Source organism: Alosa pseudoharengus, unplaced genomic scaffold (genome assembly GCF_046254945.1).
Source record: "Alosa pseudoharengus isolate Yale_2024_CS ecotype anadromous, Long Island Sound unplaced genomic scaffold, YU_APseudo_1.1 YU_APseudo_1.1_scf_18, whole genome shotgun sequence".
Taxonomy (NCBI): domain Eukaryota; kingdom Metazoa; phylum Chordata; class Actinopteri; order Clupeiformes; family Clupeidae; genus Alosa; species Alosa pseudoharengus.
In genome coordinates this window covers 3145738-3173237 of record NW_027468650.1, presented here as the reverse complement: position 1 = coordinate 3173237, position 27500 = coordinate 3145738, and the positions used below count along the sequence as shown (strand labels likewise).

At 45.8% G+C, this 27500-nt stretch overlaps 1 protein-coding gene across 1 annotated transcript in view; it reads right to left on the bottom strand.

The window, feature by feature from the left end:
• sorl1 (sortilin-related receptor, L(DLR class) A repeats containing) overlaps positions 1–27500 on the bottom strand; it is a 63437-nt gene that overhangs the window by 17534 nt on the left and 18403 nt on the right. Inside the window, exons 13-32 of the mRNA XM_076290062.1 lie at positions 26932–27110; positions 24926–25112; positions 24510–24638; positions 23281–23366; positions 21235–21407; positions 20617–20748; positions 20195–20286; positions 18260–18506; positions 17413–17551; positions 16095–16268; positions 14212–14325; positions 12612–12734; positions 11783–11902; positions 10923–11048; positions 10556–10666; positions 10185–10316; positions 8227–8358; positions 6941–7075; positions 4997–5149; positions 4281–4445 (exon numbers count right to left, since the gene is read on the bottom strand). Of these exons, the coding sequence (XP_076146177.1) occupies positions 4281–4445; positions 4997–5149; positions 6941–7075; positions 8227–8358; positions 10185–10316; positions 10556–10666; positions 10923–11048; positions 11783–11902; positions 12612–12734; positions 14212–14325; positions 16095–16268; positions 17413–17551; positions 18260–18506; positions 20195–20286; positions 20617–20748; positions 21235–21407; positions 23281–23366; positions 24510–24638; positions 24926–25112; positions 26932–27110 (2849 nt within the window). The remainder of the gene's footprint in view (positions 1–4280; positions 4446–4996; positions 5150–6940; positions 7076–8226; positions 8359–10184; positions 10317–10555; positions 10667–10922; positions 11049–11782; positions 11903–12611; positions 12735–14211; positions 14326–16094; positions 16269–17412; positions 17552–18259; positions 18507–20194; positions 20287–20616; positions 20749–21234; positions 21408–23280; positions 23367–24509; positions 24639–24925; positions 25113–26931; positions 27111–27500) is intronic.

Genomic DNA, 27500 nt, shown 5'->3' with positions numbered 1-27500 from the left:
TGTGTTCACTGTGTGCTGAGTGTGTTTCACTAATTCACGGATTGGGATAAATGCAGAGACCAAATTTCCCTCACAGGATCAAAAGAGTATATACTTATATACTATATACTTAAACGACAGTGTGTATACTTAAACGACAGTGTGTCTAATATCAGTAGCAAACGGCACATAAAAGTGTTAGCAGTGTAAGATCCAGCACTTCCTCAGCATGGATAAAGGCTGAGGCCGAGAGCTGCACTTGTGGTTAGAGCTGCAGCTTTGAAGGAAAGACACGCCCTCGAGGAGCAGGAACAGCAACTAAGGAGGAGAATGGAGCAGCTTGATGTAGATGCAGAGTTGGCTGCATCTGCTGCTAAGTTGTCTGTGCTACAGGCTGCCGATCAGAAAAGTTGCTCAGCGGCACCCTCAAATTCCTATGTGGAAAAGGAAAAAAGGAAAATGCAATCAAGTAGTGTCTTAAATCCTAAATTATAGGAATTTCAACCTCGATTATCAAATCTAACACAACATATCTCTGCCAAAGGACCGTTACCACCTAACAACCCGCTGTCACCAGAGGTGCTCAAAAGGCAAACTGAGCTGTGGTGTAGGGATGCCTCTAAACATCAGTACAACCTATGTGAGCTACAGCAAGGAACGTTGGAACCAGCTGACTATCAGCAGCAGTTAACAACCGTGCAACAACAAGAACAGCAAAGGCTTTTTACAGACCAGCCAGCCAATGGAACTCATTCCCCAGATCTACTGGCCATTATGCAAAGACAAAATGACATCATCGCTACCCTGGTTCGCCAACATCATACATCATCTCTGCCATCAAGAGAGATTCCTGTGTTCGATGGGGACCCTCTCCAGTTCAGACCGTTCACCAGAGCCTTTGAACAAGGTGTGGAAAGCAAAGCCGGAAGTGCAGACTGATCTTGAGCAGTTCATAACAGCCACAAGAGTTGGTACGTAGCTGTAGGCACATGGCGCCTGACCATGGCTACGAGGTGGCAAAGAGTCTTTTGCAGGAACACTTTGGCAATCCATATAAGGTCGCCATAGCTTATATGAAAAAGGCATTGGCCTGGCAAGCTGTTAAGGCTGAGCATTTGAAAGCATTGCAAGACTATTCCTTGTTTTTACGTGGCTGCTGCAATGTAATGGGGGAGCTTCATTACGTGCAGGAACTGGACATGCCTGTCAATATGAGGACCATTATCTCCAAGCTGTCAATATGAGGACCGTTATCTCCAAGCTGTCAATATGAGGACCATTATCTCCAAGCTGTCAATATGAGGACCGTTATCTCCAAGCTGTCAATATGAGGACCGTTATCTCCAAGCTGTCAATATGAGGACCATTATCTCCAAGCTGTCAATATGAGGACCATTATCTCCAAGCTGCCGTTTAAGATGAGAGAGCAATGGAGAACTACAGCTCATGACATCATGGAAAGGTCTCATGACCGAGCCCACATCGATGACTTGGTCCAGTTTATCGAACGGCGTGTCAAAATCCTGTCGGATCCTCTGTTTGGCAACATACAGGATTCAGCTACTGCCTCGGCACCAAGGCCTCAATCAAGGTTTAATGCACAGCCCAGGAGCCATGTAAGGGCTAACATTGCTGCTGCTGCTGTGACTGAAAATCTATCTGAGGACGTAAAGGAGCAACGGTTGGGCACAGAACACACTGAGGAAGCTAAGTGCCTTTGTTGTGATCGTCGCCACCTTGTGGAGGAGTGCAAGCAATTTAAAGGCAAAATGCACAAGGAGAAGATACTCTTCCTGAGGCTTTCTAGATCCAGGAAGTTCAGCCACATTCTGCTCTGAACACCTGATGCGGAAGTTGAACATCACAGGCAAAGGAACAAGCTTCCTGTTGCGCACAATGGGGCAAGAAAGGGTTGTCTCGGCATAGTCTTTGGCGGGTCTGGAGGTGTCTAATCTGGACAGTAATAACTATTATACCCCCCCCGAGGTATTCACACAGAAAGTAATGCCAGTCAATGTGGATAATATGATAAGGTCGGAGGATCTGGCTAAATGGCCTCATCTATCAAAGGTGAGCATCCCAAGCGTGAAGGTCTGTTAATTGGAGCTAACGCACCCAAGGTATTAGAACCCTGGGTGGTCATCAATAGCGATCAGAATGGCCCATATGCTATTAGGGCAGTGCTGGGATGGGTGGTTAATGGCCCACTGAGTGGAAACAGTGATGCATCATTGTCCTCAGCCACAGTGAACCACATTTCTCTGCAAAAGCTTGAAGACATGCTTGTCAGTCAATACAACCATGACTTCAGTGAGAAGGCTGCAGAGGAAAGGGAAGTGTCTCGAGATGGCATCAGATTTATGGAGGTCATGGAGGATTCAGCAGTGCTGCAGGATGGAGGGTACTGTTTGAGGTTACCCGGGACGTTTCTGTGCCCAATAACTTGGCGGTGGTGAAGTCGGGACGAGGCAGGAGGGCTAAGCAGGCACCTGCTCAGGTAGAGGAGGTTGCTCAGGTAGAGGAGGTTGCTGAGGAGAGTGAGCCTAAATGTTGAGCCTGCTGCTGAGGGCAAGGATGCTGCTGCTGTTGTAGCCGTCAAAGAACCAGTAAAACCCGTGGCTGCCAAAGCTGCACGTGGTCGTAGAGGTAAGCAGGCTGCTGCCAAAGCACTCGAGGAGGAGGCCAAGGAAAGCGAACCCAAGGTAGCGGCTTCCGAGCTGTTTGTCGGCAATGCTGAGGAGACAGTCAGTGACGCCCCTGTCAAGAAAGGAAGAGGAATTTGTATGTATGAAGCTATACTTACTTGTTTAGCCAGCAGAGCTGTCCATCTTGAAGTTGCAGCGTCCAAGACGGACGCCTGTATCAATGCTCTGTGGGGCTTTATAAGCTGAAGAGGGCAAGTGACTCAACTGGCGTCTGACAACGGTACAAGCTTTGTTGGGGCGAACAGAGAACTGAAGGAAGCTTTCCCAGATAGCAAGGGAAGCCAGCCCCACCACCTGGTTTGTTCGAGCCTCACGACCTCTATGGGAGAAGATGATGGGTGAGGGAATACCTGCCTCTACTTCAAGAGAGGCAAAAGTGGAACAACAGGAAGAGGAGTTCGAAGGATGGAGATATTGTGGCCATCATGGATGCTTCGGCTACTCGTGGTTCTTGGCCACTCGCCAGAGTACTTGAAGTTTTAAGCAAGGCCTAGTACGTTCTGGGAAGTTGCAGACGAAATCTAATCATTGAAAGACCTGTGACCAAACTTTGTTTAGTGTATGGGGTATAACTGTGAAGGTATCAGCTTGATTATGTCATGGTATTTTGCAACATTTCGGTTCCTTTTGTTTCATTTGTTTGAATTGTTGTGTCTGTTGGCCATCAACAATTAGGGGCCAGTGTGTGTAAGAGCCAAATGCAGCTTTGTATCCAGGTTCACATTCCTTTGTCTACCACTGGGTGACGCATGTCTCAGGTATAAAGGTAGCAAATACAATGTTGTTGGCAGGTGTTTGACCCGGAAACACTGATGGAAACTGCTATGGGCAATGTGCTGTTTTTGGAATAAATGGACAACTTATGGATTTCAACGTCAACATTTGTCTACGTGCGTTTGTTTAGCTCAGGACAATCAAGTGAGCCTAGTACTCGTAGCATCTAGCGCGTCAGCCAAGCCTTCCCCGGGCTCAGGCACCTCAGTAGTTCGGTATTGGGCCGAACTCCTTTAGCACAAGCTACTGATACACATAGGAGTGTCAGGTGGTCAACAAGTCCACTTTCATCAAAAGTGACACAGTCTCTCAGTGCGCCTGTACAAACGTGCAAAATGGGCCTAAGATGAGAGATATTTTTAGGAAACAATTCATGACTGTAGAACAAACCTGTTTTTAAGAGCCATTTGTCGTAAAGATAATGCCAGTGCTCTGTGTTATGACAGATAATAAGTGTGTGTAGTTTACAGAGTAAAAACAAGGTACTAGCCCAGTGCACTACTGCAGGGCAGTAGGTTTCATTTCCTAATGGTTATAAAAACGCTACGCTCCTTGCATTGTGCGTAGATACTGTAAGGGTAAAACAGCCTTGGCCATGCAAATACATGTGTGTGTGTGTGTGTGTGTGTGTGTGTGTATGTGTGTAGATGATTCTGTGGTGTGTGTAGATGATTCTGTGGTGTGTGTGTGTGTGTGTGTGTGTGTGTGTGTAGATGATTCTGTGGTGTGTGTAGATGATTCTGTGGTGTGTGTAGATGATTCTGTGGTGTGTGTGTGTGTGTGTGTGTGTGTGTGTGTGTGTGTGTCCGAGAGGGCACTCACGGCAGCTGAGCTCGTCTGAGCCGTCCTGGCACTGGTTGGTGCCATCGCAGCGCTGCCAGGCCGGGATGCAGGCGTGCGGCCGGCTGCAGGAGAACTGGCCTCTGGCGCAGGGCGAGGGGGCAGCTGGGGTCGGCGCAGCCGTCTGCAGCAGGGAGCTGTTGGAGGCTGGAGGCAGCAGACGCACACATAGGAGTGTCAGGTGATCAACATGACCAGCAGAGGGCAGCAGACGCACACATAGGAGTGTCAGGTGATCAACATGACCAGCAGAGGGCAGCAGACGCACACATAGGAGTGTCAGGTGATCAACATGACCAGCAGGGGGCGCTGAAGCCACTGAGCAGGTTAGCAACGAAAAGCCTGATTCTCAAAGATAGGATCAAACCATCAGCCTCAGACCCAGCTAATTATTCTAAAAAGTAATAGAACCCCCCCCCCCCGAATTTCTACACCTGCACAAATACACAAATAAACACAAATAAAAAAAAAACAAATAAATATAAATGAATTACTTTCTTATACATCTCTTAACTGAAAATATGTTTCCTTTCATGTCTGGCCAATAGGTTTGAATTTCACCATATTATGTGAAAACGATGCTGCATTTAGCGCAGTTTAAACTGCCAGTTGTTCTGTCAATCTGTGTGCAAGTAGGGGGTAGTGTTGTTGTTGGCGTTGTTGTTGGCGTTGTTGTTGTTGTTGGATGGCTCGTGTACCTGTGGGGCAGCCGGCCTCGTCGCTGCCGTCTGGGCAGTCGCTGTAGCCGTCACACACCCAGCTGTCGATGATGCAGGCGCCTGAGCCACAGTGGAAGCGGTTGGGAGCGCAGGAGGAGGGGCCTGGGGCAGGGGTGTGGGCGGAGCCTCCGTCTGGGGACGCAGAGAGAGTTTAGAACACACACACACACACACACAGGCATACATACACACACACACACACACACACACACACACACACACACACACACACACGGGCATACATACACACACACACACACACACACACACACACACACACACACACAGGCATACATACACACACACACACACACACAGGCATACATACACAGACACACACACAGGCACACACACACACTGGCATACATACACAGACACACACACAGGCACACATACACACTGGCATACATACACACTGGCATACATACACAGACACACACACACACACACTCACTCACTGGCATACATACACACACACACACACACACACACACACACACAGACACACACACTCACACAGGCATTAGGCATACATACACAACAATATGTCTGCATATACATCATTCATACAACAGGTGAAGTTCAAGGTGTTTTACAGGTAGACAACAGAAAACTGATACATTATGTACTTTTTGACAGTCCGGGTCTATGACTGAAGTATTTGTTGAAATGCCAAACGCCACATGACAAAGAATAAACTAATCGTTCAAGCCACAAGCAACTGCCATCGAGTGAACCACTGGCCAGCCATGCGGTCGCAGCCTGAAGGGCCATCAACACCAGGAACGATAATTGTAGCGATAACGGCAAAACCACAGTTTTAAATGTTGCTCTAGTAGTTAATATGAATGACGACGTCCACACCGCATACAAGAATGATAATGAAATGAATATCGATATTGTTGGGGATCACTTTCAGAGTGAACTCAAGAACGAACGATAGATAGATAGATAGATAGATAGATAGATAGAGATAACACTTTACTTGACGGGTGAGTTCATACCACATTCATACCAGCTGTCATAAACTGCACATAAAGCATTCATGACTATTTTCATTCATACTAAACCTTTCATGAATGTGGAAGACAGAAAGACGAGAACTTGTCAAAATAAAAGTCCAAAGTAGCAAAGCAGCATTGCCGTTTTTGGTCCAAACCTCTTACCTGATCATGTCACATCTGAGTCAATGGGCTATTCCCCAAAAAAACAGAACATGGTCAAGCAAATAATTGTTGTTTCATAAAAATGTATTTGTTTTATGATGTAACCTTTGCAGATGATTTCTCATCTTTTGCTACTGGGAATGTCCAACCGTTCTAGGTTACACAAATACGGGTCAGCTAAATGTAGGCTAGTTTACATCCCAGTGTTAATGAATACTTCACAACTTGTATAGTAAAGTGACATTCGATGTAGACTTCATAAGATATTCCTGAAATATTTACAAAGGCTGGAGAGATTAAATTAATGGTATTCAGGTTACACAAATACGATGTTGGACTTTTATTTTGACAAGTTGTCGTCATTCTGTCTTCCACATTCATGAAACGTTTGGTATGAATGTTGAGTCATGAAACAGTCATGAATGCTTTATGTGCAGTTTATGACAGCTGCTATGAATGTGTTATGAACTCACCCGTCAAGTAAAGTGTTACCTAGATAGATAGATAGATAGATAGATAGATAGATAGATAGATACTTCAAGAAAAAAATAAAGATAAAAAGCTGACAGCCAATCAGAATCCATTGTTTTTTAGACACATTCTTCAACATGTCTTCAACAAATCTTCATTTGGTCATTGGTCAGTGCTCATATCGTATAATAATGCTCATATCGTTGTAATTACAGTTATCGTTGACGGTGTCGTGAGCGGCCCTTAACTCTTTTGTCTTTGAGATAGCGAGCGGCTGACGTCTGACCTGTGCACTGAGCCTCATCTGACCAGTCCCCGCAGTCGTTCTCTCCGTCGCACTTCCACCAGCTGGGCACGCAGCGTCCGTTCTTACACTCATACTGGAAGTAGCGTGAGCAGCCGGGCGAGTCTGTGGACGATGCTGGGTAAACAGAGAGGAGCGTGTATTAACACGAGGAATTCTATTACATATTATATAGAACGTATATACACAACGTATATACATAACGTTTCTTGGCGTTTTAAGCCCCCAACGTTGTCTTCAAGGCAGAGCTGCCTGGAAGGCGCTAGGGTCAGGCATGGGTTAAGGTTAGGTGCCTTTAAGTCAACGGTGGCAGCGCTGCCTGGAAGACGAGGTTTGGGGCTTAAAACACCAATGAGCTAACATAACATAACAATAACAGCCCGGCGTCTCCATGGAGACGACTGGGTAAACACAGAGAGGAGCATGTCTTTACCTGAGGAATTCTATTCAATATTACATATGACATAGCATAGCTTAGCATAGCATAATATATTAACAGCCAGGCGTCCTTGTGGATACGACTGGGTGAACGCAGAGAGGAGCGTAGCTTTACCAGAGTCAGACAGTCAAAGGAACCCCGCACACTGACATCATTTACTGATTTTGATCTTAAGAGCCAATTACTGAACCTCTTCACTCTTAACAAGAAAATGAGAAGATGATTCCTGAAGATGATGACTTTTATACTTTCATGTTCCTGCAACCCACCAGCATCTGGCAACGTGAAGTGGCTGGGCACCAGGATTTCACCTAAAGCTCATTAAAACCAGCACATCATATCTCTTTATGCTTAAGCTCATTAAAACCAGCACATCATATCTCTTTATGCTTAAGCTCATTAAAACCAGCACATCATATCTCTTTATGCTTAAGCTCATTAAAACCAGCACATCATATCTCTTTATGTTATGCGTGTCTGGAGTCTTGGCTTTTGAAAGAAAGAAAGACAAACAAAAAAAAAAGACAAAACAAAGTTGCAAAAAAATGTGCTAATACTGTATTATTAGAGAGACATGCGATTGGAGAGGAGGAAGAGGACGAGGAAGATAGAATAACTCAGGGGCATATGGAGCGACAGATGGATGGAGACCGTATGAAAACCATATGAGCATCTCCAAACTCAATCAGTGAAAAATGTCTACATTTCAACTTCTATCAATGTAAAGCCTTTTCAGCTTCAATTCAATTTAAAGACTTTTCAAGTTATATCACTGCAAAACCCTGGGGGGAGCAGACCCCCCCCCCCCCACACACACACACACACTCACCACAGTTGGCCTCATCAGAATAGTCTCCACAGTCGTTCATGCCGTCACACTTCCAGTCCAGACTCACACACCCCCCGTTGGTGCACTGGAAGTTGTACTCATCACACGTCTTCTCAAACTCAGGCTGGTTGGCTGAAAGACAACATATATGTACCAACATCAAACACTGCACAAGAGAACATATATGTACCAACATCACACTGCACAAGAGAACATATATGTACCAACATCACACTGCACAAGACAAGAGAACATATATGTACCAACATCACACTGCACAAGAGAACATATATGTACCAACATCCAGGGCATGAAATTGGCACCCGCCCACACGCCAAATGCGGGTAACTTTTGTGATTGGCGGGTGAAACTGTCAATCTACCTGCCACGTTGGCGGGTAGCCAATAAGACAGCAAAACACTGAGCAAGGAGATGCACTGTCGGGATTGCCGTAGGAAATGTACTTTTTACTCCGCTACATTTTCAATTGCCTTTCGTTACGAAAACAAGTTTATTATTGGAGAAAGTATCTCAAGGGAGAAAAGAGCACCTCTCCCCGGTACACAACGGCGTGGGAGAAAAGAAACAGGGCTTCAGAAAGCATACGTTTCCCCGCGATTATAAAAGTAATGGCTGGCCTATGTAGCCTACTACACAGAAGTAGATGTTCTATATAGCTAACAACTCAGTTAACGCAATGACGTCCTGCCAGTTGCTGCATCTTCTGGTGAGGCTGCCAGAGTGCCAACGAGACTAGAGGTATGACATGACACGGAAACTTCCACATATATTCATTTCTGGCCAGCATCGTTCAACAAGCACATTGGACAAGGAAAGTAGGCCTACAACTTAATTTACAAGCAAAGCAAAGGCACTGGAAATCGAGCATACAAGTTAGAAAAAGCCTAGCATTCATTTATGTAGCCTCAATGTTGCAGGACATGACATGAAACGGTCGGCTGAGAAAACAGATAGCCTGCTCTGTCGCTCTGGATATGCCTAGGCTATTATAGCCTAAATATAGGTCTACTCATAATATAGCCATTGCTTTTAGGTTAAATTGTCTGTATGGTTAAGTTATAACCAGACTTCTAGCAATGCAAACCAGAAGAATCAGCTGCAATGTATTGGAAGACTGCTTTTCAATCCATAGCCACGTAATGCTTATTCTGGCTATGACAAAGTATATTAAATAAAATATATTTGAATTGGGCTTTTAAAATATGTTTGACTATATGATTAGCCTACAGAGGAGGAGAAAAGCAAATAGGCATAAAGGATACTTGTGTATCCCTTTAAAGGTCCATCAAAAATATAAAAATGTAGGCCTACAAAAAAGTAACTTGTTAGGCCTACTTGAGTAATTTATTAACAAAGTACTTTTTTACTTTTACTTGAGTACTGTAATGTGTATTCTGTACAAGTTCAAGAACCATTCTTATGCATTTTCTGAGTCGTTCACCTTTATTTTGGGCACAAAATAATTTTGGCTGGTAAAAAACCACTGTGGCAGGTGGATTTCAAAATTCACCTGCCACAGTGGCTGGTCGCCAAAAAAGTTAACTTCAGGCCCTGCCAACATCACACTGCAAAAGAGAACATACCAGCCAACATCACACTGCACAAGAGAACATACCAACATACATCAAACACTGCACATCTTTAAAGAGTAATGCACCTTGTAAAGCTTGACTCAGACATTAGTTGGAGTTTAACATAAAATACAAATATTTTTTTTAAGGTGACTCCATCTAGGCTTTACTAGCTTTACCAATAATTCAACCTTAAAAATATATATTTTTTTAATTCAAGTGGTAAAACATGACTGTTTACACTAGCTATCTGAAATATAGGGCTTATCCAGGGCCTGAGTGTAGGCTAGCATGCCTATGAACTATAGGGCTTATCCAGGCCATGTGGGGATGTGTGGGGCGTGAGTGTGATGCAGTGGGACTCACAGCAGCCAGCGTATTCGGGGTCCTCATCAGAGTTGTCCGCACAGTGCCTGATTCCATCACACACAAGGGACTGGAACAGACACTGGGCTCGGTTCTTACAGACAAACTCCATGTAGCGCGTGCACAGAGGGTCTACAGAGAGGGAGGGAGAGAGAGAGAGGGAGGGAGAGAAGAGAGGGAAGAGAGGGAGAGACAAGAACACATCTTCAATTAGTTCAGTGAAATAAGAAGTTGTGCATGCAGACACCATATATGGGCATAATGATTCTACATATGATTTGTCTTCTTCTTCTGTCAGTTTCCTGTTTTAAGAGCAAGAGGGAAGTGCAGCAGCACAGAGGAGTGGACTATGTAGGGCGCAGGGCACTGACCACATTGCTGCTCATCAGCGCCCCCTGGACAGTCCTCTACGCCATCGCAGTGTGCATTGGCGGGCAGACACGTGCCATTGGAGCAAAGGAAGCCATTGCAGCGCTGGCCCTCTGTAGGGAAACAACAGAGCAGTCATTGGCATCACACACACACCCACACACACCCTATGTGTTCTGTCCACAGCACTGTGAAGTACAGGAAGGGAGGGAGGGAGAGAAGAAAGGGGGGAGGGAGGGAGAGAGGAGGGGGGGGGAGGGAGAAAAGAAAGGGGGGAGGAAGGGAGGGAGGGAGGAAGGGGGGGAGGGAGGGAGAGAAGAAAGGGGGGAGGGAGGGAGGGAGGGAGGAAGGGGGGAGGTTGAGACTCACTGCACTGAGAAGGATCCTCGTCCGAGCTGTCCTGGCAGTCGTCGTCCCCGTCACACACCCACTTCTGGGGGATGCAGTGGCCCGTGTGGCACTGGAAGCTGCCACTCTCACATGTGTGGAGGCCCACTGGGGGGAGAGGGAGAGAGAGAAGGGGGGGGGGAGAGAGAGGGAGAGAGGGGGGAGAGAGAGAGAGGGGGAGAGAGGGTGAGAGAGAGGGGGGAGAGAGAGGGGGAGAGAGAGAGAGAGAGAGGGGGGAGAGAGAGAGAGGGGGAGAGAGGGTGAGAGAGAGGGGGGAGAGAGAGAGAGGGGGAGAGAGAGAGAGAGAGGGGGGAGAGAGAGAGAGGGGGAGAGAGAGAGAGAGAGGGGGGGAGAGAGAGAGAGGGGGAGAGAGGGTGAGAGGGAGAGAGAGAGAGAGAGGGTGAGAGAGAGAAAAATAAGGGAAGAGAGAGAGAGAGAAGGGGAGAGAGAGAGAGAAGGGGAGAGAGCAGGGGATAGAGAGAGAGGGTGAGAGAGGGAGAGAGAGAGAGAGAGAGAGAGAGAGAGAGAGAGAGAGGGTGAGAGAGAAAAAAAAGAGAGGGAGAGGGAGAGGAACCAAATGTTTAAATTGCATGCATCCATGTGTTGTATTGCATCATGCAAGCTGGTAGTTCAGTTCAATTCAATTTACAATTAAATGAAAAACAGACATGCTTGACTGACAGGATGCACCCTTGAGTTTAATACATCGACTAGACAGCAGAAGCATCCCAAATCCACTGCTCCGCTCTACAAACACTGAGAGCAGCATATGCTAATATAGCAGGTACGAGGGCCCTTCGCTCCAGTTGGGAGAGAGGGTCAAGTTGAGAGGCGGCTCACACCTGTGCAGTTGACCTCATCTGACCAGTCCCGACAGTCGTTGTCGCCATCACAGCGCCAGGCGTCACGAATGCACACACCTCTCGCACAGGTAAACTCTCCAGGCCCACACTGATGGCTCTCTGTAAGAAAGAAAACAAACAAACACAAACACACACACAAAGTTATGGTCTTCAGTGTGAAACTTTACCACACAAAGTTATGGTCTTCAGTGTGAAACTTTACCACACAAAGTTATGGTCTTCAGTGTGAAACTTTACCACACAAAGTTATGGTCTTCAGTGTGAAACTTTACCACACAAAGTTATGGTCTTCAGTGTGAAACTTTACCACACAAAGTTATGGTCTTCAGTGTGAAACTTTACCACACAAAGTTGGGAATAAGACTTACTGTAGTATGGGGACAGAATTGCAGCATCCCATAATGCCTCTGCTACTGACCTTACTTGCCCCGACAGTGAGCATCACAAGATGCCTTTGTACACACATTATTCAAGTCATGCTGACACACCAATGTAACTAAACAATGTCCGTGCCATGGCAGGTGTTACGGTGTGCACACTGTGCATATGAAGTAGTGCAGTAGTACATGTGTGTATCCTACTCTGCATATGAAGTAGTGCAGTAGTACATGTGTGTATCCTACTCTGCATATGAAGTAGTGCAGTAGTACATGTGTGTATCCTACTCTGCATATGAAGTAGTGCAGTAGTACATGTGTGTATCCTACTCTGCATATGAAGTAGTGCAGTAGTACATGTGTGTATCCTACTCTGCATATGAATTAGTGCAGTAATACATGTGTGTATCCAGGTGTGTGTGGCGACGTACCGCAGTGCTCTTCATCACTGTTGTCCCCACAGTCGTCCTCGTGGTCACACTTGAAGGCCAGAGGGATGCAGGAGCCCGAGGCAGCACAGCGGAACTGCACCGCTGGGTCACAGATGGTAGTGGCTACAGAGAGAGACAGACACAGAGAGAGGCATATGCAGTGTACTGTATGATCTATACTACATTTAGAGGCATACTGTATGATCTATACTACATTTAGAGGCATACTGTATGATCTATACTTTAGAGGCATAGTGTATGATCTATACTACATTTAGAGGCATACTGTATGATCTATACTTTAGAGGCATACTGTATGATCTATACTACATTTAGAGGCATACTGTATGATCTATACTACATTTAGAGGCATACTGTAAGAGGCATACTGTATGATCTATACTACATTTAGAGGCATAGTGTATGATCTATACTACATTTAGAGGCATACTGTATGATCTATACTTTAGAGGCATACTGTATGATCTATACTACATTTAGAGGCATACTGTATGATCTATACTACATTTAGAGGCATACTGTATGATCTATACTTTAGAGGCATAGTGTATGATCTATAATACATTTAGAGGCATACTGTATGATCTATACTTTAGAGGCATACTGTATGATCTATACTACATTTAGAGGCATACTGTATGATCTATACTACATTTAGAGGCATACTGTATGATCTATACTTTAGAGGCATACTGTATGATCTATACTACATTTAGAGGCATAGTGTATGATCTATACTACATTTAGAGGCATACTGTATAATCTATACTTTAGAGGCATAGTGTATGATCTATACTACATTTAGAGGCATACTGTATGATCTATACTTTAGAGGCATACTGTATGATCTATACTACATTTAGAGGCATACTGTATGATCTATACTACATTTAGAGGTATACTGTATGATCTATACTTTAGAGGCATAGTGTATGATCTATACTACATTTAGAGGCATACTGTATGATCTATACTTTAGAGGCATACTGTATGATCTATACTACATTTAGAGGCATACTGTATGATCTATACGAGGCATACTGTATGATCTATACTACATTTAGAGGCATACTGTATGATCTATACTTTAGAGGCATAGTGTATGATCTATACTACATTTAGAGGCATACTATATGATCTATACTTTAGAGGCATACTGTATGATCTATACTACATTTAGAGGCACTACATTTAGAGGCATAGTGTATGATCTATATTATACTGTATTTAGAGGCATAGTGTATGATCTATATTATACTGTATTTAGAGGCATAGTGTATGATCTATATTATACTGTATTTAGAGGCATAGTGTATGATCTATCTATATTTGATTTGATCCTATTTCAACATCAAGCTTCCTTGATGATGATGATGGCTCTGTTCTGTTCTTGTTATTGTCCCTCTCCTCTCCTGTACTATCTATGTGTCTGGCCATGCAATCAATGCATTAGAGAGAGAGAGAGAGAGAGAGAGAGAGAGAGAGGGGGAGAGAGAGAGAGAGAGAGAGAGAGAGAGATGCCAAGGGAGGGAGAGTGTGCTGGTTTGACCAGGTGCGCTGCCCTGCGGTCAGCACTCACGGCAGTCTTGCTCGTCGCTCATGTCTCCACAGTCGTTGTCGCTGTCGCACTTCCAGATGCTGCTGATGCACTTGCCGTTGGAGCAGCGGTACTGGTTGGGCTGACAGGTGTGCTCTACGCCACAACACGCCCAGAGAGGCAGAGGCAGAGAGAAAGACAAAAAGAGAGAGAGAGAGAGAGAGAGGGTAAAAGAGAGAAAGAAAAAGAGAGAGAGAGAGAGAGGGTAAAAGAGAGAAAGAAAAAGAGAGAGAGAGAGAGGGTAAAAGAGAGAAAGAAAAAGAGAGAGAGAGAGAGAGGGTAAAAGAGAGAGAGAGAGAGAGAGAGAGAGAGAGAGAGGGTAAAAGAGAGAAAGGAAAAGAGAGAGAGAGAGAGAGGGTAAAAGAGAGAAAGAAAAAGAGAGAGAGAGAGAGAGAGGGTAAAAGAGAGAAAGGAAAAGAGAGAGAGAGAGAGAGAGGGTAAAAGAGAGAAAGGAAGAGAGAGAGCGAGAGAATGGTTGAGTGTAAACATCAAGGTTTCTCACACAAAAAGACTGCAGCAGCTTAGCCACACACATCCTGATCACTGCATACAGTATAGTTAATGCACTACCCATACAGGAAAAAGTGACACTCAGTTACACACACATCCTGATCACTGCATACAGTATAGTTAATGCACTACCCATACAGGAAAAAGTGACACTCAGTTACACACACATCCCGATCACTGCATACAGTATAGTTAATGCACTACCCATACAGGAAAAAGTGACACTCAGTTACACACACATCCCGATCACTGCATACAGTATAGTTAATGCACTACCCATACAGGAAAAAGTGACACTCAGTTACACACACATCCTGATCACTGCATACAGTATAGTTAATGCACTACCCATACAGGAAAAAGTGACACTCAGTTACTGGGCACTTACTATCAATGCACAGCATAGCATGCAGCAATCATGTATAAGAAAGATCGCCCTTGTTATACTGTAATAGTCAATGTGTGCATCCTTTGGATTCCCTTTCTAGAGTCCAGGGGCCCGTTGCACAAAGCAGAATTAAGACATCCGGGATAAGTTACTGAGCTGCGCTCAATGAATCCAAAACAAGAGCCTACAGGCTTAATTGGTTGCACAACGAGCAAGCCAGGATGAGCAGACACGGATTCATCAAGCCAGGTAAAAAATATCCTGGATAAGTGCACGCTCACGGCTCCCTCAAATTCACCATGGCAACTAGAGCGGCTTCATTGCTTCTTCTACGGTGTGAAGTAGGTAGCAATAGCCTTTCTCACAACAGCAACACCTCTGTTTAGGAGAATATTGCAGCTAGTGCCGCGACCACCACCCGCAAAATAGTTAGGCACTCCCGTGACATCACATTGTCGCATGACAGGTCGGGAATGGCGAGTATGTAAGAGTTAATTAATGATCACAAACGTTTAAATAATGACAGTGGGTCTAGTTATATGTGAAAACAATGTGTAGTGGGCAGTGGAATAACTATTGGTTTCCGTTTGTGGTGACTGCTGACTGAGATAAGGGATGAGATTAAATAGATCCTGGAACTTAGCCTGGTCTGGAGCATGCTAGCTCCACAGAATAAATCGCCATGGTGATTTATACCATAACATATCCTGCTGCCCCCTATCCCGCTTTTGTGCAACTGGATCACGGATAAATTGAGCCAGGATAACCAAGATATCCCGGCTTAATCCCTTATCCTAGTTTTGTGCAATAGGCCCCAGCTCTACACTGTTTGGCACTGTGTTGGGCCCCTATGACAGACAATAATTTCTGAGCCCCTCCGGTAATATATAGTATAGGGCTCTCTGGGGGCCAGTGCTGGGCCCTTAGCATCGTCCCAACTCCCCTGGACGCGGCACGCTGGACTCACCTTGTTTGACGCAGGTGTTGTTGTGGCGCTGGTACCCGTGCGGGCATTGGCACTGGAGCTCGCCGGAGGGCAGGGTGGTGGTGGGGGTGCCCTCGGGGCACACGCAGGCATGGCCCTGCCCAGGCTGGGGCAGGCAGAGCAAGGAGCACGGCTGGTCCACACACGCGTTACTGCCTGAGGAGGCGTCAAGCAGGCAGGACAATGTATTACTCGTTACCTAGATCACTTTTCATTTATCACCATAAAGAAATATGATCTCTCTATCTTAACATTATCACATAATCTTAACAATATCTTTGTAAAGCAAGTGTCAGGTTCAGATTATATATTATTGTGCTTATATAGCTGTAAGCAAAGATTATTCATGGCGGAGCAAGATAGTTTGTCGTAGTTCATGTCCATGGGCGCAAAATGGGGATTGAGTCCTGTCTGCATATAGAGGCGTGTCGTTGACACATGTCCATAGACTGTCTGCATATAGAGGCGTGTCGTTGACACATGTCCATAGACTGTCTGCATATAGAGGCGTGTCGTTGACACATGTCCATAGACTGTCTGCATATAGAGGCGTGTCGTTGACACATGTCCATAGACTTGAATGGAACAGCGTTGATGCCTCTGGTCTGCATAAAGCGTGTGATCCAGGTTCCCCGAAGTGGCTCCTGATGAAATATCTTGCTCAGCCTATGTAGTAAGTCTTTGTAGCAACGCTACGGAGGGGCAAATGTGGTATAATTTTTTGAATAGGTTTCTCATTTCCTGAAATGTTTAGTGTAACTGTGCATATGTGCTCTGAGGATATGGTTCCCTTCATTCTTCTGTGTCCCTGAAGTGTCCCTCTGTGGACATGTCCAGAGAGTGAGAAGACTGTTTGCTGTAGGGTTTTCTTCACCCCAAGGACACAAACATACCTAGGCCCTTAGAAGGTTAACACAAGGACACAAACATACCTAGGCCCTTAGAAGGTTAACACAAGGACACAAACATACCTAGGCCCTTAGAAGGTCAGGGGGTTTTGTAGCATCCTTATTTCCGTTAATACTATTATTGGTTGGATGGATCATTTTTAGATAGATAGATAGATAGATAGATACTTTATTGATCCCCAAGGGGAAATTCAAGAAAGAAGGGGTAAGTATCTTGTGAATTTCCGTGTGTGTGTTTAGGGTATAAGAACCGACTTCACCCATAGATATGTGGGATTGTTACTTGACATTTACTGTGGGTAACATTCTCCCAGTATGGAGAATAAAGCTGCAGTCTCACACGTTTTGACCACGCAGGCCCCAAGTGAAATGACATCAGCACAACCTCTGACCTCTTGTCTTGCCCTTGTAGAAGATCTTGAGGTCCATGACCCCCGTGAGGCTTCCCACCAGGAGCTCACTGTCCGGTGAGCCTGCCTTCGGAGCCTTGAAGATGCCCATCCTGGACCAGTCGTCCCAGTACAGATCATTCTGGAAACAATCACACACACCCACCATTAACTCCCATCAAACACCTCTCCAATACCCCAACACCCACCATTAACTCCCATCTAACACCTCTCCAATACCCCAACACCAGGGATTACTTTTACTAAAGTTTAACAGTTCTAAAGCTTATTTAGCCCTTGAGACAGTAAAAGTGTACAATTACAGCATTGGGCACAGAATCTCTAAGATCATAAGGAACTGCTGAGCTACAGTATCTCTTGCGTGAGTTGCTTTGGGCAGAGCGTGTTAGCACTGGTGCTCTGGCAGTGTGCTGCAGCATGGTGTAGTGTGTGTGGTGCTGTGTAGTGTGTGTGGTGCTGTGTTGTGCTGTGTGGTGTTGTGTGGTGCTGTGAGGTGCTGTGTGGTGTTGTGTGGTGTGGTGTAGTGTGGTGCTGTGTGGTGTAGTGTGGTGTAGTGTGGTGTTGTGTGGTGTAGTGTGGTGCTGTGTGGTGTGTGTGGTGCTGTGTAATGTTGTGTGGTGCTGTGCTGTGTGGTCCTGTGTGGTGCTGTGTGGTCCTGTGTGGTGTGTGATGCTGTGTGGTCCTGTGTGGTGTGTGTGTGGTGTGTGATGCTGTGTGGTCCTGTGTGGTGTGTGTGTGGTGTGTGTGGTGCTGTGTAGTGCTGTGTGGTCCTGTGTGGTGTGTGTAGTGTGTGTGGTGCTGTGTGTGTTCTGGTGATTTGCGCGCGTACCTTGAACACGGCGATGGCGTAGGGGTGAGGAAGGCCCTCCATCAGGACGCTGCGTTGGCCTCCGCTGAAGTCCGCCCTCTCGATGCGATCGCCGTACGCCTCGGTCCAGTAGAGCCAGTGGTCGTCGGCGGTGATCCCGTTGGGCCAGCGCACGCCCTCAGACACGATGCAGGACACGTTGGAGCCGTCCATCCAGCTCCGGTAGACCCCGGCGGCGCGGTCCCCCCAGTCTGTCCAGAACATCAGGCTGAGGACAGACAGACCGGCGTTTAGGGGAGTGGTTCTCAACGGTGTGTCGTTTAGGGCAGTGGTTCTCAACGGTGTGTTGTGATGCGTTTAGGGCAGTGGTTCTCAACGGTGTGTCGTGATGCGTTTAGGGCAGTGGTTCTCGAAGGTGTGCCGTGATTTTGTGGAATTTTGAGGAACCCAATGCTTTTTTATACAGGCTGATCAAATTGACTAAAAGGCTATAAATGCATCCATGACACAGCCTCTTAATTAAAAAGCTCATCATGCATGCATATGCCCATCACTGTGGTCTTAGTACATGAACACTGCATAGAAAAATTATGGGCATTTGAATGACCAGTGCTGTTACAGCCTATAATAATGTGTGTGCATTCTTTACAATCAGTAACCATAAGTCATATAAGTCATAAATATATATACGTATATAAGTATATATGGTCTTTTGATCCCGTGAGGGAAATTTGGTTTCTGCTTTTATCCCAATCCGTGAATTAGTGAAACACACTCAGCACACAGTGAACACAGTGAGGTGAAGCACACACTAATCCCGACGCAGTGAGCTGCCTGCTACAGCGGCGCTCGGGGAGCAGTGAGGGGTTGGGTGCCTTGCTCAAGGGCACTTCAGCCGTTCCTACTGGTCGGGGTTCGAACCGGCTACCCTCCGGTTACAAGTCCGAAGCCCTAACCTGTAGGCCACGACTGCCCCAAGTCGTGTGTGCCTTAGCATTTTGGTTTGACCCTTGGTGTGCGCTGTACTCTTGGTCTAGGTCAAAACTATTAAAAACAGCGTGCAGGGACAGTTTAGTTACCTCAAGCCTCATTTCAACCATGTACTATGTTTTACATTTCACCAGTCAAATTAGGAGTTAAACAAAATAATCATCTGTGCCCTCCATTTAAGCCTTGGTGAAACTAAACGCTTCTATTTATTTCATGGTCCAAGACTAAAGGCACACTCGCTCTGCTGACGATAACTATGCGATAACGTCCACACTATGGCGATAACAATGCGATAACGTCAACACTATGATGATAACTATGCGATAACTATGCAACAACGTCCACACTATGGCGATAACTATGCGATAACTATGCAACAACGTCCACACTATGGCGATAACTATGCGATAACTATGCAACAGCGTCCACACTATGGCGATAACTATGCGATAACTATGCAACAACGTCCACACTATGGCGATAACTATGCGATAACTATGCGATAGATTCAAACACTCCTCTGTTCCTTCTGCTGTCTCCCTTCTAAACGCCAGGAGGAAAAGGTAGTTTACCCACCCCTGACCATGATGTGCACCATGTTATTTTTTATACCATGTGTTTTTATGTAGTTTTTGTAATTTTGTGTGCTTCTACTGCTGTGAAACTAATTGCCCCACTGGGGGACAAATAAAGGCATTACATTACATAAAGTCCACACAGCATACAACGACACGAGGAACAATGCTGTTGAGGGGATCACTTTCAGAGCAATAGAGAGATATAGAAACCAGGCAGGAAAATCAGAATCCATTGAATTTTAGATATCACATTAACGAACATGAAGAATGTTCCCAAGAGACTTTCCTTCTCGCTGGGCAGTGTTGACGTTCCTATCGTTATGGTTACAGTTGTCTTTTTACTGATACCAGTGGTTCTAGGTGTGCACGGTCTTAACACTAGCCGTACCTCTGTCCTGGGAGCACAGCAAGGGCTCTTGGGTGCTCCAGCACGGAGGAGTTGAGCAATGTACGTCTCAGATCTCCATCAGGGTTGGACACCTGTTACACGCACGCGCACGCGCACACACACACACACACACACATACGCACACACACACACACACAAACACAAACACAGAGAGTTGCAGCAACAGGATGTTTGGTGACAATTCAAGCCTGATCAGACACAGCTCAGTTATTACTGTACACAAAGGTTCATCCCAGTGACAGGCTTCTGCTTTCTTCTTCACTGATGCACAATCACTTCATTTGCGCTTTGTTATTTTTCCCCCAGCATATTCTGATAACAAAGACACCAAAGAGGAGATCCCATTAAGCTTTGACAATATCATCAATCTCAAAGACAGCAGGGAGGTTCGATCAACTCACTTCAATCTTTTGCGCACCAGCGTCAACCCAGAAGAGCAGCTGGCTGATGGGGTCAAAGGTCAGTGCCTCCACATTCTGAAGGCCTCTCCGGACGATAACTTCCTGGCCAGAGCTTCCGTTCAGGCACAGCCTCTGCGGACACACCCACACAGTGGCACATATAATGAGGACACACCCATATGCATGATGAGGACACACCCACACAGAGGCACATATAATGAGGACACACCCATATGCATGATGAGGACACACCCACATACAGTAGAAGGATGTTTGTGTGTCTGTGTCAAGTCAAGTCAAGTGTGTGTGTGTGTGTGTGTGTGTGTGTGTGTTTAAGTGGCAGAAAAATAATATTTACAAGGAACTTTAACTGTGTTAAATGGAGCTGATACAACAGTCAGTCTTAAACAAACAAGCTTACAAAAGCAAAGAACCGGTCTGGGCACCATTTGTTGGCCTACGCCCCATTCCTATGCTATGTGGGTGTCACTCACACCTCAGCTGGCGACCCTAACCCAGGTGTCTGACTGGAGTGTGAACCTTTGCTTTGTCTAAAGATGACCATTTGGGGGGGGGGGGTAGAGTAGCCCAACCTGTATAATATCAGAGTAGCCCAACCTGTATAATATCCAAAGAGATGTCGGCCCAGTAGACGCAGTTCCGCTCGTAGTCGAAGTCCAGCGCCACAGCCTCGCGGAGGCCGGACAGGGGCAGCCGCTGGTCGGTTCCGGTGGCCAGGTCGTACCGGTGGATGGAGCTCCGCACCGCGTACAGGACGAACTCGTTACTCTCTGAGGGAGGAGCCAGAACACGTCAGCTCCATCACACACACACCATTGAGTAGTAATGGAGTTCAGCTCCATCCACAAACACACACTGCATTGAGTAGTAATGGAGTTCAGCTCCAGCACACACACACACCATTGAGTAGTAATGGAGTTCAGCTCCATCCACACACACACACTGCATTGAGTAGTAATGGAGTTCAGCTCCATCACACACACACCATTGAGTAGTAATGGAGTTCAGCTCCATCCACACACACACACCATTGAGTGGTAATGGAGTTCAGCTCCATCCACACACACACACCATTGAGTGGTAATGGAGTTCAGCTCCATCCATACACACACACCATTGAGTAGTAATGGAGTTCAGCTCCATCACACACACACCATTGAGTAGTAATGGAGTTCAGCTCCATCACACACACCATCGAGTGGTAATGGAGTTCAGCTCCATCACACACACCATCGAGTAGTAATGGAGTTCAGCGATTAAAGGCCAAATGACAATAAGTGATGTGAAATGTTGTGTCAGACAGTTAAAATAATTTCAACTTTTGAGGCGACAGGTGATAAATGTATATGTATACAACTCGGGTTGTTGTCAGATTGTGTGTGATTCCATATGAATTGCATGAGTGCTGTTGGATGCCTGCTGGAACTGTTCACCACAGTGGGACCTCATGTTTGTTCTTCTTGAAAGCACAGGTGCTCTCAGGTGCCTGATTAGTGATGTGCACATGTGATGAAAGGTCAAAGGTCAGGCTTGGACTTTACAGTCTCTGCAGCTGTGGAGGGTGCTGTGGAGTGTCGTGCGTCAATAAATGTATATATATATATAAATAAATGTATATGTTCTGGCCTCCAGAATGACGCACGACACTCCACAGCACCCTCCACAGCTGCAGAGACTCCTCAGTAAAGTCCTCGCCTGACCTTTGACCTTTCATCACATGTGCACATCACTAATCAGGCACCTGAGAGCACCTGTGCTTTCAAGAAGAACAAACATGAGGTCCCACTGTGGTGAACAGTTCCATCAGGCATCCAACAGCACTCATGCAATTCATATGGAATCACACACAATCTGACAACAACCCGAGTGAAATCATGATTCAAAAAGATTTGTTGGTGTATTATCAAAGCCATGGAAGGAATTACCCCAAATTTCACACTTTTACCAAGAGGCTTTAAAATAATTGGGGAGGGTATTTGCTGATTAATGGTTAAACCTCTGTGTTGTAGACATGACGTCCCAGAAGTAATTTAGGGCGAAACAACTATTAATTTAATATTCATCATTGTTTTTCATGCAATATTCAGCATAGTTCAACATTGTCGTTCCAAATTCCACTCAATGAACCATTGCACGCAGTTGCTAATCAGCAGACAGGCATAATCTGGATTAAACAGTCACGATTCATAACTTTGGGCTGTTTTTTGATCAAACTTGCATACATACTTTGTTAGAAAATTTCCAAATCACAGAGCCTGTTCCTAGGACACAAAAGACAGTCTTACAATCGCTACTGTGCTTAGAAATGTATCTAATAAAATCTTCCCACACTGCTCGATCCTTTAAATGTTGTTCCAATTTTGCCCTTGCAATTGGCAATGACTAATACACTTCATTCTCCCTCCAACTGAAGTTGGTGTGTGGTGAGCGTTCTAGCGCAAAATGGCTGCCGTGCATCACAGTGCTACACATGGTGATAGTGGTGATGGTGATAGTGTGATGATAGTGGTGGTGATGGTGATAGTGATGGGACCGGTTGAAGTGAGGTTCCTCAATGTAAAGCGCTCCGGGCACCTAGATAAAACGCTATATAAATGTAATGTTTGTTGCTAGCTCTTCTCAGGCACAGAGAAAGGAACTGACCTCCTACTGGACAGGGGAGCATCTCTCCGTCCAGTCGCTCCTCCACGTCTCCGCCACTGCAGCTGTCTCCTGACACCTTCCTGTACCTGAGACAGGAAGCACACCAGAGGTCACACCAGAGGTCACACCAGAGGTCACACTAGAGGTCACTTATCCCCAAAGGCAGTCAACAGCAGTTTTGGTGCACAGATGATGGGGTCTAAAACACTGCGGGCTGGCTCCCCGTACATGCACTGAGTCTAGTCCTTGACTAAAAGAGAACTTAATTGGGGATTTCCATTTAAACAAAAAGGTGTTAAGTCTTAGACTAGGCTTAATCCATGTCTGTGGAACTGGTCCTCTGAAGTCCTTGGTGGCATCACAGACTGCCCTGAACAGTAACCAAAAGGATTTCACTGCCCCAGGTTCTAGAGCTTTTACATTTTTTAATGTCATTTAATGTCACCCCACGCATCCAATCACGTCGTCGCATCATGGCCTGTTACATCAGGGGACAAAAGAGGCGTGTTGGCTCAGCAGCAGCTCCCGGGTCAGAGGCAGGATGTGCTAGCGTGACAGACAGTGCTGCTTTTGGGCAGTTCTGCAGTGAAAGTATTTCCAGTGGTTAAGTCACAACCTGCATTTTCACTATCACAGTCCGACACAAGACGATGCTGTTCCCAAAATAACCCTCTACCCCCCCCCCCCACCCCACCCAGCCCACAGCACAATGGCATCATTCATGTGTAATTGGCTCCAGATACAAAGCATGTGACAGACCCAAGAACAAAGCTCCTTCCTAATCAAATGACCAACGAACACAAATGACATGTGACGACCACGTGCTGCCATATAAGAAGAACGGTAACAGGACTGCAGAACATGATTGGTCACTGCTTGTCAATAATGATGTCATCGCGGGTCAGAGGTTATTGTTGTGAATTAACTCCATGAACCGAATGAATGAATGAATGTATTCTGCGTCTCAAATTTCTAGTATTATAAGAGTTGGCTCCAAAGAAAGCAGTCTTGAGCAGCAAACAGCCACCCAGCTTAGCACAGCTTTGCCGTAATACGGCTTTATTCTCAGATCCCTAACACTTAGCGTGCTACTAAGAGGTCTGATATCCCGCTAAATGTGACTGAAGAGTGTGTGTGTGTGTGTGTGTGTGTTATTTCTCTTCCTACTCAGCGTCTCAGGTCTGTGTGAGGCTTTCGCTCCTCCACGCCACCCTGGCCCGGCTCCTTACCCGCGGCTGCGGCGGTACATGGTGCCCACGGGGCATGGCACCGGAGGGGCGTACAGGTTGCCCAGGAACTCCGGGTCGGGCACACACACCTCCAGGGACAGGTCCTCGCTCAGCTTGAAGCCGTAGTCGCTGGGAGGGGGGACACCGTGAGAAAACACACGTCACTAGACACAACAGCTTTACACAACGCCAACCGTATGGAATTACTAAGCTGGCCGAGCGCAGTGCAGTGACCAGGCCGGCGAGGTCACCTTCTAGAACATGTGGGACTTCAGAACTCATGAACCAGTAAACAGATTTGTCAGTCATATGCAGAGAGCACACCAGGACACTCAAATCATTCACACAGAAGTTACTGTATGTTGTCATGGTAACTTGAAGTGGACATCAGCGGAAGTGAGCCGTGCGTAACGCACCACTCGTAGTCCTGCCGCGTGCAGGAGCAGTTGGACAGCGTGACGGGCCGGTCGAAGTCCTCGCCATTGAAACAGGTGGCGTGAGGTGTGCGGCGCTTGAAGACCATCTCTCGGCCCAAGAGGCAGCCGTTGCCCAGCTCATCAGAGGGTGACCAGCTCTTATAGTCCCCCTCAGAACATGGCACGCCTACACACACACACACACACACACACACACACACACACACACACACACACACGTATCACAATGTGCCCGCAGACACACACACACACATATATACACGTACATGTATCACAATGTGCTCGCACGCACACACACACACACACACACACACACACCTCCATCCATCCATCAATCAATCGTGATCATCAATCATCATCTAACAATATAAAAATGCTGGACCTTTATGAATAAACAGATAACATCAATATCGGGTGGGTGCACTCTAAAAGCGTGGTCTTCTTGTGTATAGATATAATAAAGAGTTTTGGTTTCCTACCACAAAAATATTCTCCTCCCATATGCCTCATCCGACAGAGTTGAGCACCATGGTGTCTGTGTAGATTGAGGCCTAAGATAGGTCTAATGCACTTATGCATCTTAATCTAAATCATCTGCACACTGTGTTTTCCTCATTTTCCTGCTTGCTTATCAGGAACCACCGAGGAACTGAAGTGTTGCACTGAAGACGCCCCTCCACAATTCTTTAATAAGATTGTTTTTCCAAACGGTTCTCAAGGGATCAATGTTCTCCAACAGAGTGAACAACTTTCTTATCGCGTCCATGCAGACTGGCCTTATTCACAGCACTGACACCTGAGGCTGCATTCAGATCATCCGTTCTCTCACGACGTAGTGAATAACCACCTTATAAAGTAGCTACTCACTGTATAGAGCACTATGTATGTCCTTCTTTGTAGTGCACTATGCACTATGTAGTAGTATGTAGAGGAATACACACTATGAGTACTATGTAGTATGCAATATGAGTGCTGTGTAGTGCACTATGCAATAGTATGTAGAGGAATACACACTATGAGTACTATATGCAATATGAGTGCTGTGTAGTGCACTATGTAGTAGTATGTAGAGGAATACACACTATGAGCACTATGTAGTATGCAATATGAGTGCTGTGTAGTGCACTATGCAATAGTATGTAGAGGAATACACACTATGAGTACTATATGCAATATGAGTGCTGTGTAGTGCACTATGTAGTAGTATGTAGAGGAATACACACTATGAGCACTATGTAGTATGCAATATGAGTGCTGTGTAGTGCACTATGCAGTAGTGTGTAGTGTTATGAGTACTATGTGCACTATCGCTACGCACTATGAGTACTATGTGTGCACTATGCAATATGAGTGCTGTGTGTGTAGTGCACTATGCAATATGAGTGCTGTGTAGTGCACTATGTAGTAGTATGTAGAGGAATACACACTATGAGTACTATGTAGTATGCAATATGAGTGCTGTGTAGTGCACTATGCAGTAGTGTGTAGTGCACTACACATTATGAGTACTATGTGCACTATCGCTACGCACTATGAGTACTATGTGTGCACTATGCAATATGAGTGCTGTGTGTGTAGTGCACTACGCACAATGTAGTAGTATGTAGAGCACTATACACTATGAGTGGGCGTTCTAAATATCAACCATGTCTGCTGATGAAAGTCTCAGCTGCTCTCTAACCGAGCACATCACTGAACTCCCTTACATACTCCTAGTCTTAAACGCCCCACCTATAGCACTCCTAGTCCTAAACCTCCTACCTATGGCACTCCTAGTCCTAAACCCCCCACCTATAGCACTCCTAGTCCTAAACCTCCTACCTATGGCACTCCTGGTCCTAAACCTCCTACCTATGGCACTCCTAGTCCTAAACCCCCCACCTATAGCACTCCTAGTCCTAAACCTCCTACCTATAGCACTAGGAATGAACATCTCTCCTGTGTGTGTGGGATTAGTCCTAAATGAGTTTCAGCTGCGGTCTCACCGAGCACATCGCTGGCGTTGAGCTGCAGGATGAGCCAGCTGTGCTTCTGGTCGGCGTAGGAACCGAAGATGGTGAAGATGGTGCTCTTCTCGCCTGGCTCCGTCAGCAGCTGGTACACATACACCTCCCGCTTGGAGAACTGGAAGTCCGTCCACGTTTCACCCTCGTTGGTGCTGAACCTAACAAACAAACAAACAAACACACAAAGAAATCAGAAATGAGTTATGAGGATTTATGAGATAACCTAATTATAATGCCAGAACAAACAATTACATGATTCAACATTAAGAACACAGCAACCTAAGGTCATTTATTTTTTATATTTTGAGCCAAGGTGCTTTAGTTCAGTATAATCACCAAGCTGCAAGTGCTGTGTAATATCCAAATGTAATCCAAATGTGTAATTCATGTTGACTTATGTTTATCATTAGATTGTAGGTCAATTAGATAAGCTATCCTGTCCTCAAGTCCTCAAGTCCTCAAGTATGGATAATGGTGTCTGTTCCAATCCTCATGTCATCATCTTGTCACTACTGATTGGGTGCCCCTCCTATGACGCCAGCGCCAGC